Source organism: Gavia stellata, chromosome 32 (assembly GCF_030936135.1).
Source record: "Gavia stellata isolate bGavSte3 chromosome 32, bGavSte3.hap2, whole genome shotgun sequence".
NCBI classification, from domain to species: Eukaryota; Metazoa; Chordata; class Aves; order Gaviiformes; family Gaviidae; genus Gavia; species Gavia stellata.
Genome location: NC_082625.1, coordinates 5703243 through 5714332, shown reverse-complemented (window position 1 = coordinate 5714332; position 11090 = coordinate 5703243). Strand labels below are relative to the sequence as shown.

Genomic DNA, 11090 nt, shown 5'->3' with positions numbered 1-11090 from the left:
CCCCACCAGCCCTGTCAGCCCCAGGTGGGGTGGGGAGACAGGGAGGGGACAGGGGCGAGGGGCACCGCTGCCCCCCCAGCTACTCCTGCCCCTCCTTGGGGTGGCAGACGGCTGCCCACACCTCGGCCACGAACTCCTGGGGGAAGGCAAACTCGCCCAGCACCGAGTCCAAGCCGCGGGCAAGCTGGGCCACGCCGGGGCTCTCCTTCGCAGCTTCCACCATCGTCGAGGCTGGGGAGGAGGAGAGGCAGCGTCAGCGGGGGCCGGGGGTCCGGGTTGGGCACCCCCTGCCCACCCTGCCCACTCACCCAGCTGGCTGTCGCGGATGCCCATGTAGCTCTCCAGCAGGTCGTCCACCCGGCGGGCGGCTTCTTCCTCGAAGGGGCTGGGCTGGGGGCGAGAGGCCCAGCGGGTGGGTGCCAGGGGGTGGGGGCACAGCCCAGGGACCCCCACACACACTCGCACAGAGCCGTGCCCATAGGTGCTGCGCACATGGGCACCCGGGGAATGCACCCCATGGAGGTGCAGGGTTCACCCAGGAGCATGGGGATGCTCATCCCCACCCTGGGCAGGGTGGGAGCAGCCGTGGGCTCAGGGTGGGGGTCTCCGGGTGGGTCTTACCCCCTCCTCCAGCGTGGCCTGGCCCTGCGCCCGCAGCCGCAGCGTTTCCTTCCCACTGGCCACTCTGCCCTCGCCCAGGGACTTGCTGCTCCGTGTCCTCTGCCCGATCATGTCTGCACCCCAGGGTGGGGGGGGCGAGGCGGGGTGAGGGTGCAGGCAGAGCCAGGGACCTCCTGGCCCCTCGCTGCCCACTGCCCCGGCCATCACCCAGCCCCAGCCATGCATGTCCCAGCACCCCCGGGGGGCACCACAGGGTGAGCCGTGCATGGGGAGGGGGTGCCCACAGGCAGCATAGGCATAAGGGACACCCATGGGTGCAGGGTGGGGATGCACACAGTTACAGGGTGCTCATGGGTGCCCAGGACAGTGCACACAGAAGATTGGGGTACCTATAGGGAGCACAAGCAGGTCTGAGGACACCCCCCCCCCCCAAGGAGCACCCACATGGTGCCATGCAGGGGTGCCCCGGGGTTGTGGGGTACACACAGCATGGGGGTGCAGGACAGGGGTCCACACAGGGGTGGCAGACCCGGGGGGGCACCCAGTCCCTGGGGAGGGGGCTGCAGGGCAGGAGGGCCCCAGGGGATTGCCCTCCCCACGCTCCTCTGAGGGGTCCCCCAGTCCCCAGGGCAAGCGCAGGGGGAACCCCCCCAACTCACCAAAGGCCTTTTTGGGCTGCACCAGGCGGAGGGTGAAGGGCTGAGCCCGGGGCAGCTCCCGCAGCATCCGGGCCACCTCGTAGTGCCGACAGCCCACGATGGTGTGGTCATTGATGGCCTCAATGCTGTCGCCCACGCACACTGTCTGGATGCGGTTGATGATGCTCCCCTCCTTAATTCTCTGGGGACCGCGGAGGGGGACGGGGGACACACAGAGTGGCACCATGGGAAGGACAGACAGACATAGCTCCCATCCCACCCCACACAAAAACACTGTCGTGGTCCTGTGTCCTTTTGCAAACGGGTCAGGCAGGGAGGGTCACCCCCCCCCCAAACTGCATCATGATGGGGGAGACCCCCAGGGCGAGGGTGGACCCAGGGGCGGACACATTTTGGGGGGAGTCAGGGAAGGGGCACGGTCCCAGGGATGGGGTGGCAGCAGGGGCTGTCACCCCACAGGGCCACAGCCCCCAGGCCTGCCCCTGGCCCCAGCGCAGCCCTGGGGAGGGGGTTCACCTTGATGAAAGCGTAGCCGGCCCCATTGTCCGTGATGGTGAGGCCAAGCGCGTCCTCCGTCTTGGTCACCTCCACCTCCTTCGTCTCGCCCCGGACATGGGCAAAGATGAAGTCCTCCAGGCCGATCTGTCCCCCCAGCAGCTTCTGCATGTCTACTTTGTGCGTGTTGAGCGTGCAAAAGAGGATCTGCCCCAGGGATCCCCGTCATCAGGGGCTGGGGATGCCCCGGCAGGGTGGGGGGGGCATCAGTGGTGCCGGGGCAGGAGCCAGCCATGGGCTGATCCAGCCAGGTCTGGGCACTGCTAGAGCAGGGGGGTCCGGGACACCCAGCCTGCCCCGGGACCCAGTGCTGCACCATCCCTGTGTGCCCTTCCCTTGGTGCCAGGGAATAGGCAGCCCCGGCTCCCTGCCCGCATGCCAGGGCGAGGGGAACTGAGGCACAGAGCCACCCAACCACCCCCCAGAGGAGACAGCCCTGAGATTAAAATGCTCTTTTCCCAGTCATTTTGGGGGCTGCATTCGCAAGCAGTTGGGGACCCACAGGAGGGCTGATGACGGATGGTGCCATGGGGTTGGCATGCCCCCCTTTGGGTGCAAAGCCCCCTCCCCGCGCCCTGGCAGCCGCAGTCCCCTCACCTCAGTGGGCGAGATGCCGAAGACCTCAGCTATTTTGGCGTAGAGCTCCTTGACGTTGGTGAAGCCCTCGATGCGCCCTGTGGCACTGCCGTGGGCCAGCTGTGTGTGAAACACCAGCCTGGGGCGGGCACGGGGAGGTCGGGGAGCTGGGATGCCCTCGGTAGCAGGTGGCTCTGGGGTCCCCGGCTCCTGCCCCATGCCGTTCTCCATGGGGCTGCCCTCCTGGGCCTCCCTGCCGCGCCTGCCCGCCCGCCGCATCCTGCTACCAACAGTGCTGAATTATAGATGGGTGCTGGCTCCCGGCTCGGCTGTAAGGTGATCCCTAGGCCTGGGAACCCGATCGGGTGGTGCGGTAACCCACCTGGGATCAGGTGAGCTCCGCCACCTAGGAAGGGCCCTGGCCAGGCTGGAGGAGGTGGAAGAGCAACCAGCACAGAGCCGGCTCCATCGCACCCTCCCCAGCTGGGGTTGGGCACTGCAGCAATGAGCTCAGAGCCATCACCCTTGCTACACACCCGAGACGCCAGGACTACAGCCGGGAGCAGCTCCAAAGCCGCCTCTGAGCATGAACACACAGAGCCCAGGCTGGTTGTTTCTCCCACATTTATTTGCTCCCATCTCCATCCCAAGCCAAGTGGCCACCAAGAGATGGCAACCAGGAGACTCATCTACAGAGCATGGACCTCGCAGGTGAGAGATGAGCGGTCGCACTCCAGCCCCGGGTTAAACCCAGGGCCAGATCAACGTAGTGCTAGTAAGAAAATAAGACACTCTCTAATTACACAGTCTGAGATTAGTGACAGGCAGCCCCGGGGATGGCCGACCCCAGCACAGCATGGCCAGGACACGGCTGCCATCACGGTGGTCCCACGATGCTGGATGGGCTCGGGCAAGGAGGCAGGAACCGAAAGCCTGTGCACCACCCCACGGGCTCCCACCGTGGGGAGGAAGGGGTCGGTCCCGGCTCCCTCTCTGGCATGAAGATTTTTTTTTTTTGCCTTCATCACTGCAGAGGGCAGGAGCTGCCCTGCCTGGTCCCAGAGGCATGAGGTGACAGGCAGGGTGACATAGGCAGGGGGCTGAAGGCACCCATGGGGGAGAAGCAAGGGGAAGCAGTAAGATTAAATAAAGCAAGAGGCGTGCGGAAGGAAGCCTGCCACCTCACCCGCTGCAGGACAGGGGACCAAGAGGCTCCCCAGGCTGATCTAGGGGCCGGGAGGCAGCGCCGAGCCCCAGGGCCTCCCAGGGCACCCAGCTGCCTCCCTTCCATCACCAGCAGGTCAACAGCAGCCCCTGGGTCACCCTGGAAGAGGCTGATTCACTCCAGGCCAGTCACCCGCAGGCACCTCATCTGCCACCGGATAGCTTTTGGGGAGTCTCTGGTTTAGTAAGGCAGAGCTGCAGAGCTCACAGGAGAGGGGGGGATGCTCACACCCACCGCCGAGCGCCTCGCCCAGCACCGCGCCGGCTGGGGTCTCTCAGCCCTGTCACCGCTTGGTCCCCAGAAGCGCGAGGTCCTCGGAGATGGTGCAGCCGTGGGGCTCAGCCACACTGGGGCTGGGGGGGTCCCAGCTCACTTCTCCAGCGAGGTGTGCGGGGTGGAGGGGGAAGCAGCCGGACCACCAGCAGAGACTGTCCCTTGTGTGAGCTCCAAGGGACAGGGCCGTGGTCCGGCCGGCCCTGCGCTCCGGGAGGGACTGGTCCTCTTCACAGGTGTTCGCTGAAGAGGGAGAAAAGCAAGGCTGAATTACAGGGGCTTGGCTTCTCTCTCCCACAACTGCCTGGAGCAGCTCTGAGCCCCTCTCTGCCCACACCTTCCCTGCTCGGCTCCCGTCACCCACCCTGCCTTGGGCTGACCCAGTGGTCTCGGTGCTCGCCGGGACACGAGGGCCGCCCTCGGGTGCCGGCTTCAGCCAGCCCTGCCCAGCTCACCTGGCTATCCGGGACAGGATCTCCTTGATGCGCACCACCAGCTTCTCATGCTGCAGTGGGTTGCTCTCGATGGCGCTGTGCAGTTTGGCCATGTAGAAGTCCAGAGTGCTCAGTGTGGGGGTTTCCCCGGTGCCTATGAGGCAGCAACAGCCCAGTTAGCAGGGCCAGCAAGTCCCCATCCAGCCCTGCCCATCGTGCTGGTGACTGGGGAATGGACCCTGAACACTAGGTGCCATCTCCCGCAGCAGGAGAGAGCCCGCACCGACACAAGCCCAGGAACAAAAGGATTTGGGCTAATCTGTGCCTTGCGGGTGCTGTGACTATGGCTCGAGAGCAGGACAGTTCCCAGCCTGCCCTACCCCGTTATAGGGGACCCAACTGGCTGGCACATTCCTGGGCCCCCTGGAGAGCCCCCCAAAGCGCTCCAGGATCCCACCCCATCAGCAGATGAGCATTTACCACCACCCCATTGCCCCGGCTTGTACCACGCGCAGAGCCCCAACAGTGCCCCTCTGTGTGGCCACCAGGTCCCAGCAGCAGGCCGGTCCCCACGGCTGTCCTGAACTCACCGGGGATGGGGAGGGAGGCGAAGCTGGCGGTGAGGGCCTGCCGCACGGACTGGAGCTGCTGCTGCAAGGCCAAGGTCTGCCTCTCCTCCTGGGCCAGCTCCTGCTCCAGCTTCTCCTTGGCACAGTTCATGCTCTCCGTGTGCTTCTGCAGGATGGCGTTCTGCTCCTCAAACTCCGTGTTCATCTTCCGCAGGCGCCGCAGCTCGGCCTCCCGGGCTGCCGGGACCGCATAGCGTCAGCAGGCGTGGCCCCTCTGACTCTGCCCCCCCCATCCCAAACCCAATCCCTTCCCCAGCCATGACTCTTCCACGAGGCTCAGCGTCACCAGCCCCCGGGCTCCACCCAGGATCCGGTCCCTCTATCCAACCTCACCAGGGACCTTTCACAGCCTGGATCTTGCACCCACTGCCAGCCGGGGTCCTGTCCCGCGGGATGCAGGCTGCTCTGGCAGCGGCATTGCTTGCTGCAGCCATCCCCCAAGCAAGACGCTGCAGCGCCGGCAGCCCCCACCCCACAGCCCAGCCCCTCACCTTTGTTTTGGTCCAAGAACTCCTCCGTGAAGATGGGCACGTCGAAGGTGGAGAAGGTGTCGCTGCACTCACCAGCCTGGGGGACGGGAGGGGACCGATCAGGCAGGTCTGAGCCCACCAAAGGGGACCCCGTCTCCTTGGGGCTGGGCAGGCAGGAGGTACAGTGACGGGGCAGGGGGTGGCCCTGCCTGTGCAGGCAGGGAGGATGGGCAGAGGACAGCTACGCTCTGCCTCCTGCCACTCCAGGCTCTGCTTCAATGAGAAGTTGGTACCTTGAACCACAACCTGTGAGACTCCCTCTGCCCAAACCTGCGGTCAGCCCAGCTGCCACGGGCCAAACCCAGTAGTGCCATGTGCCTCAGTTTCCCCACACATGGGTAGACCTGCCGGGGCCTTACCTTGTGCGGGTGCCCGTTCAGCAGGGTGTTCACTGCCGTAGAGCCCGTGTCCTCTGGAAAGGAGGAAGGAGGTTACCCCTAGGAGCCAGCCCAGCATGCCCCGAGAGGTTCTGGCAGCACTTGGCCGGATCCTGGGCGGAACACCAGCAGCCACTGCTCCCACAACCCACCTTTTTTGATCTTTTTCTCCTGGATCTTCTCCGTGCACATCTTGTAGGCCTCTGACTGCTGGTATTCCCGCAGCTCCTTCATGTACTGCTGCTTCTCCCGCTCCGCTTCGTCCAGGTACCGCTACAGTCACAGAGGGTCCTCAGCCTGGCCCAGCCCCAGGCTCTCTGGGGGGGCTGCTGACCCCTCCCCACTACTCGAGGCCCAGCTCCTGCTCACTAGCCCGCCAGTACTGCGACAAGCTCCTTCCGTGGAGCTGCAGCCAGGCAGTGAGCAAAGGGGTTTGGGGTGCAGGCTCCGGAGCATGCTGCCCAGCCGTGGGCAGGGGGGGTTTCTCCTGAGGGCCGGTACCTGCTTCTCCGAAAGCTGCAGCTTGCTCCACTCAGCTCCCAGCATCTTGGTGATCTCCGGGAAGGGCAGGTCAGGATGCTGCGTGCGGATCTGCTCGCGCCGCTCATTCAGGAAACGCACGTAGCCCGTCACAGGGGCTTTGGGGCCGTTGGGAAGGATCTTCTTCCTCTTCTTGCCCTTGGGCCAGCCCCTCTTCTTCACCGGCTGGCACCCAGCGAAGGGAAAGGGACAACCCATCAAGGATCAGAGCACATGATGCCATAGCACCAGCAGGACACAGGAGCAGCCTGTAGACCTGCCTGGGCCTCCAGTCCCTCGAGGGAAGGTTTGGGCCTTTCCTTGGGCCACGGCCGCAGCCACGGGCTCGCCTGCCTGTGCCTGGGCTGCTGAAGGGTGAGTGGAGGGACAGCCTCAGGCTCGGCAACACAGACCCTGCTCCTGGGGACCATACAGGGAGAGATGCAGATACTGGAGCTCACCTCCTCCTCGCCGTGCGGCTTCTCGCCGCTTGTCCGTGCCGACTCTCCCTTCTCCTGCTTGATGGCCACCAGGAAGTTTCCATGCTGAGCTTTTCCTGTGGCGTGTCTGCGGCGAGAGAGTACCCATCAGAAAGGGCTGGGAAACCACCAGGACTGATGGCGACACATCCCCCAGCAGCATGGCCTCACGCTCGCCGGATCCCCCAGCTCCCTCCCACCCAAATGGTCCCCAAACGCGCACCAGCCCTGCAGCCCCTGTTCCCTTGTGAGGGGAGGCCACAGCTGAGTGATGGGGCTCGAGAAGAGTCCAGCATCGGGTGAGCAAGGCAGTCCTGGGCACACAAAAGCTGCCCCAACGTCCAGTGATGATGCTGGGATCTTTCAGTGACATTTGGAGGGGGGCCAGGAGCTGCCAGTGCTGCTCTTGGGGGCAGGTAACAGCAACAGTCACATCTCTGCATGCCATCAGGGCTCAGGCGCACACGCCAGCGAGGAGTCCCAAGCAGCACGAACCAGTTGATCCTCCCTCTGCGAGGGAGGAGGAGCTGCAGGGGTTTGGATCCTGGCTCGAGGGGCACCACCTGGAAGCATCACCCACACCCAGCACAAGCACTGCCAGGGATAAGGAGAACCCTCAAGGCAGAGGATGAGGGCAGGGCACCAGCACCGGCTCGACCCGCTCCAGCCACAACCGCTCCATCAGGTTCCTGCCGCCCGCGCCACCACCGAGACGCACCGAGCCACCTCCGAGATGCACCGAGCAGCTCTAACATGGGGCTGGCGGCCCCGACTCCCGCTCTCCAACTTGCTGCATCATCTTTACAGACCAGCATCTGCTTTCAGCAGAGGACACAGGTCCAGCACTGGGGTTGGCAGAGCCTCTCCACCCTGAGCACACGCAGCCCCACTGCAGCATCATCGTGGGGGTCGCCAAGCCTACGCAGCCCCTTCTCCAGCCGGCTCCATCCCACAGCCTAGCCCCTATCCCCCTCGCACCCTTTGGTCCCCAACGCAGCTCCTGCTCCGTCGGAGCTGGCAGAGCGTAGTCGGGCCCTCTGCGTGGGGGGAGCCATGAAGGGCTCAAGAGTTGCAGCAAATAGTTCTCACTTGGGTTTCATCCAAGTCACAAGACACGGTAACTAGCACAGGGCCAAACACAAGCCCCAGCAAAGAAAGAAAACACCGCTGTGTACCAAAAGCCAGACAGATCCCGACCCGCTCGGGATGAACCCCCGAGTTTCTCTCGCCTGTTTGTCACATCACGTACTTGGCGTAAACCCAAATCCCCACAGAGACTCCAATGTACCACAACCAGGTTACCACCCGTACGAGCCACCCTTGCAATTAATTTGACAGGGGCCCTTTCTGTAAGCCCCCAGGGACACCGCCTGTAACTGCATTGGTCCTTGCAGAAGGTCTTCCCATCGGGATTCAAGCCCGACCAGCTGCCCTGCACTCCCACGCTCACACGAAAGCCTACGGGAAGGTACGAGACCATCTTTTCTTCCATCTTCCGGGGGAAAAAAAAAAATCTCTGAAGCTCCGCGTGGGCACGGCCACCCTTAGGCTTTCTTTATCAGCTCTAACGGAAATATTTTTGATAATGCCCAGACAGTATCATCGCGCTTAGCCGCCATGGCCAGGAACACGCTAACACCCGCCACCACCAGACGCCGGATCTCTGCCTCCCGCCACACCCGTGATCCGGATTCCTCACATGCCTAAGGATACTTTAAAAATAAAGTTATTTCAGGCAAGATTCCTACTCTTATCCGAACGTCCCTCAGCTAGTTCGCTCTGGAATCCACCTCCCTCCACCTCGGAGGCGCTTCCCCATCCACCTGCCCGGAAGGCACCGTGGCCGCCGCGTTCTCACTCCTCTGGCGGGAGGGACAACGGTCGACGCCAGCTTAGGACAGCACGCGGTTCGCCCCATGTGAATTAAGACCTTGTTGGTCTTAATCTCATGAGACGCTTCTTTTACAGCAGGTCTCCCTTTGCCCTGTGCTAACTACCCGGCTAGGCGGAAGCACAAGCTAACAAAGCGGGCAGGGAAGGGGAGAGCAGTGCCGGCTGCCGTAGGGGACGGGGGTCCCCAAAACACACAGAAGACACCCGAGGCTTGCAAGGCAAGACCGGCCACCCTTTAGCAAGGGACAAAGGACCAGGGCCTGGACCGGGACAGGGTGACGTGGAGCAGCTCGTGGCACGCAGGACACAGGGAGGGGGGGCCCAGAGCGCGGTGGCACTTACAGCATCCCGGCTGGCAGCTGCTTGGCGCTGTGGGCCATGGGTCCGGGGGGGCCTCGCCAGCACCGCTCGGGTCAGCACCCCTGAAGGACAGAGCCAGGGCTGGCACCCGCAGCCGGCGCGGAGGGGGGGACCGGGGGGGAGCTCCGGAGACGAGGCGGGGGGGGCTGATGCTGCGGGAGCACCAAGGGGGCAGCTCGGTGGCCCTCCCCCGGCCCCCCCCCCCCGCCACTCCACGCTCCCTGGCCTGCCCCCCCACCGAAGACCCCCTCGGAACGGTCTTCCCCGTGGGGACGTCGCGGACCCCCCCCCCCCCCCAAATGGCGTCCCCTCCCCAGCCAGACCCCTCTTTGCTCTCTCCACCTCCCCCAGGCCCCCACGGAACCCCCCCCCCGGGCCCCAGCACGAGCTCGAGCCCCCACTCCTCCCACTGCACCCCCCTCCGTTGTGCCCCCCCCGACCCCCCCTCCACAGGCCCCCCCATACACCCCCCCGCGGTCCCCGCCCCCTCACGTCCCCCGGAGCCCCCTCACGTCCCCCGGAGCCCCCGTCACTGCCCCCCCCGCCCCGAGGCCCCCAGCAGCACCCCCACCCCCGAGGACCCCCCGGGCCGGGCCCCCCCGCCCCAACTTTCCTGGCGCCGCCGGCCCCCTCCGCCGCTCTTCCTCACCTGGCCACGCCCCTCTATTATTATGTAAACTAGAAGCCCGCCTCGGCGCTTCCGATTGGCCGCTGGCGCCGAGGCGTGGAGCGCGCAGCCTAACGCGGATTGGCTGGAACGGTTCACGTCAGAGGTAAGCGGCGGGGAGAGGGCGGGGCGAGGAGGGGGCGGGGCCAGCCGGCGCGGCGCGTGCGCGTACGGTGAGTTCGGTGCGCGCGGCAGGCTGCCCGCCAATCAGCAATCGGCGTGGGGACGTGGAAGTGTTGTGGGGAGGGCAGCGCCTTAAAGGGGCAACGACACAGCGTGGAGGGGGCCCACAGCAACCGACCCACTGTGGGTGCCCCCAGTGCCCACCCCGGCGTCCAGGGCGGGGAGCCCCGGGAGGGACCTCGGGGGGGTCCAGTGGCCCCAGTGTGCCCTCACTGCTCCCAGTCCCAGTGCTCCCAGTACCCTCCCAGTAAGCACAGTGCCCCCCTCAGGGCTGTCCCAGGGACTCCAGTTACCCTCCCCCAACGCTCCCAGCATCCCCAGTACCCCACGGCGGCTCCCAGTGGCCCCACGCCCACCCTTGGGGTCCCAATGGCCCTGACCCCCCCCACCGCTCGCAGTGACCCCAGTACTCCCCCGCAAGGGGGGACCCACTGGCCCCAGTACTGCCCATACTGGTTCCAGTCACCCCAGTACCTACTCAAGAGGAGGTCCCAGTACTGCCACACTGCTCCCAGTGAGCCCAGTATGCAGCCAACTGGGGGTCCCCGTGATGCCAGTAGTCATCTCCGAGTCCCAGTAATCCCAGCACTTCCCTCAAGGGGGGTCCCAGTGACCCCAGTACTGCTCATACTGGTCCCAGTCACCCAGTACCTACTCAAGAGGAGGTCCCAGTCACCCCAGTACCCTCACACTGCCCCCAGTAACCCCAGTATGCACCCAAGTGTGGGGCCCCCATGACCCCAGTAGTCACTGCAGCACCCCAGTGATCCCAGTACCCACTAGAAGGGGGGTCCCCATGACCCCAGCAGTCACTCCAGTCTCCCAGTCACCCCAGTATCTCCCCAAAGGGGGGTCCCCATGACCCCAGTAGTCACGTCCCAGTCACCCCAGTACCCCCCAGAAGGGGGGTTCCCACGACCCCAGCAGTCACCCCAGCATCCCAGTCACCCCAGTACCTCTACACTGCTCCCAGTCACCCCAGTACCCCCCAGAAGGGGGGTCCCCATGACCCCAGTAATCACCCCAGTCACCCCAGTACCCCCCAAAGGGGGGTCCCCGTGACCCCAGTAGTCACATCCCAGTCACCCCAGTACTCCCCAGAGGGGGGGT

At 65.0% G+C, this 11090-nt stretch overlaps 2 protein-coding genes across 2 annotated transcripts; both read right to left on the bottom strand.

Annotated features, from left to right (window-relative positions):
* Positions 1-79: 79 nt before the first annotated feature.
* GIPC3 (GIPC PDZ domain containing family member 3) lies at positions 80-2690 on the bottom strand. The gene is made up of 6 exons (XM_059831869.1): positions 2433-2690; positions 1797-1982; positions 1281-1461; positions 622-734; positions 309-390; positions 80-231 (listed from the first exon to the last, which is right to left on the bottom strand). Exons 1-6 carry the CDS (start codon positions 2688-2690, stop codon positions 80-82), a joined length of 972 nt encoding a protein of 323 aa, XP_059687852.1.
* Positions 2691-3027: 337 nt separating this feature from the next.
* Positions 3028-9208, bottom strand: HMG20B (high mobility group 20B). Its single transcript, XM_059831775.1, has 9 exons — positions 9113-9208; positions 6860-6965; positions 6381-6584; positions 6032-6152; positions 5862-5914; positions 5464-5539; positions 4934-5149; positions 4365-4497; positions 3028-4152 (listed from the first exon to the last, which is right to left on the bottom strand). The coding sequence occupies exons 1-9, from the start codon at positions 9148-9150 to the stop codon at positions 4140-4142; spliced, it is 960 nt and encodes a 319-aa protein (XP_059687758.1). The 5' UTR covers positions 9151-9208; the 3' UTR covers positions 3028-4139.
* Positions 9209-11090: the final 1882 nt, after the last annotated feature.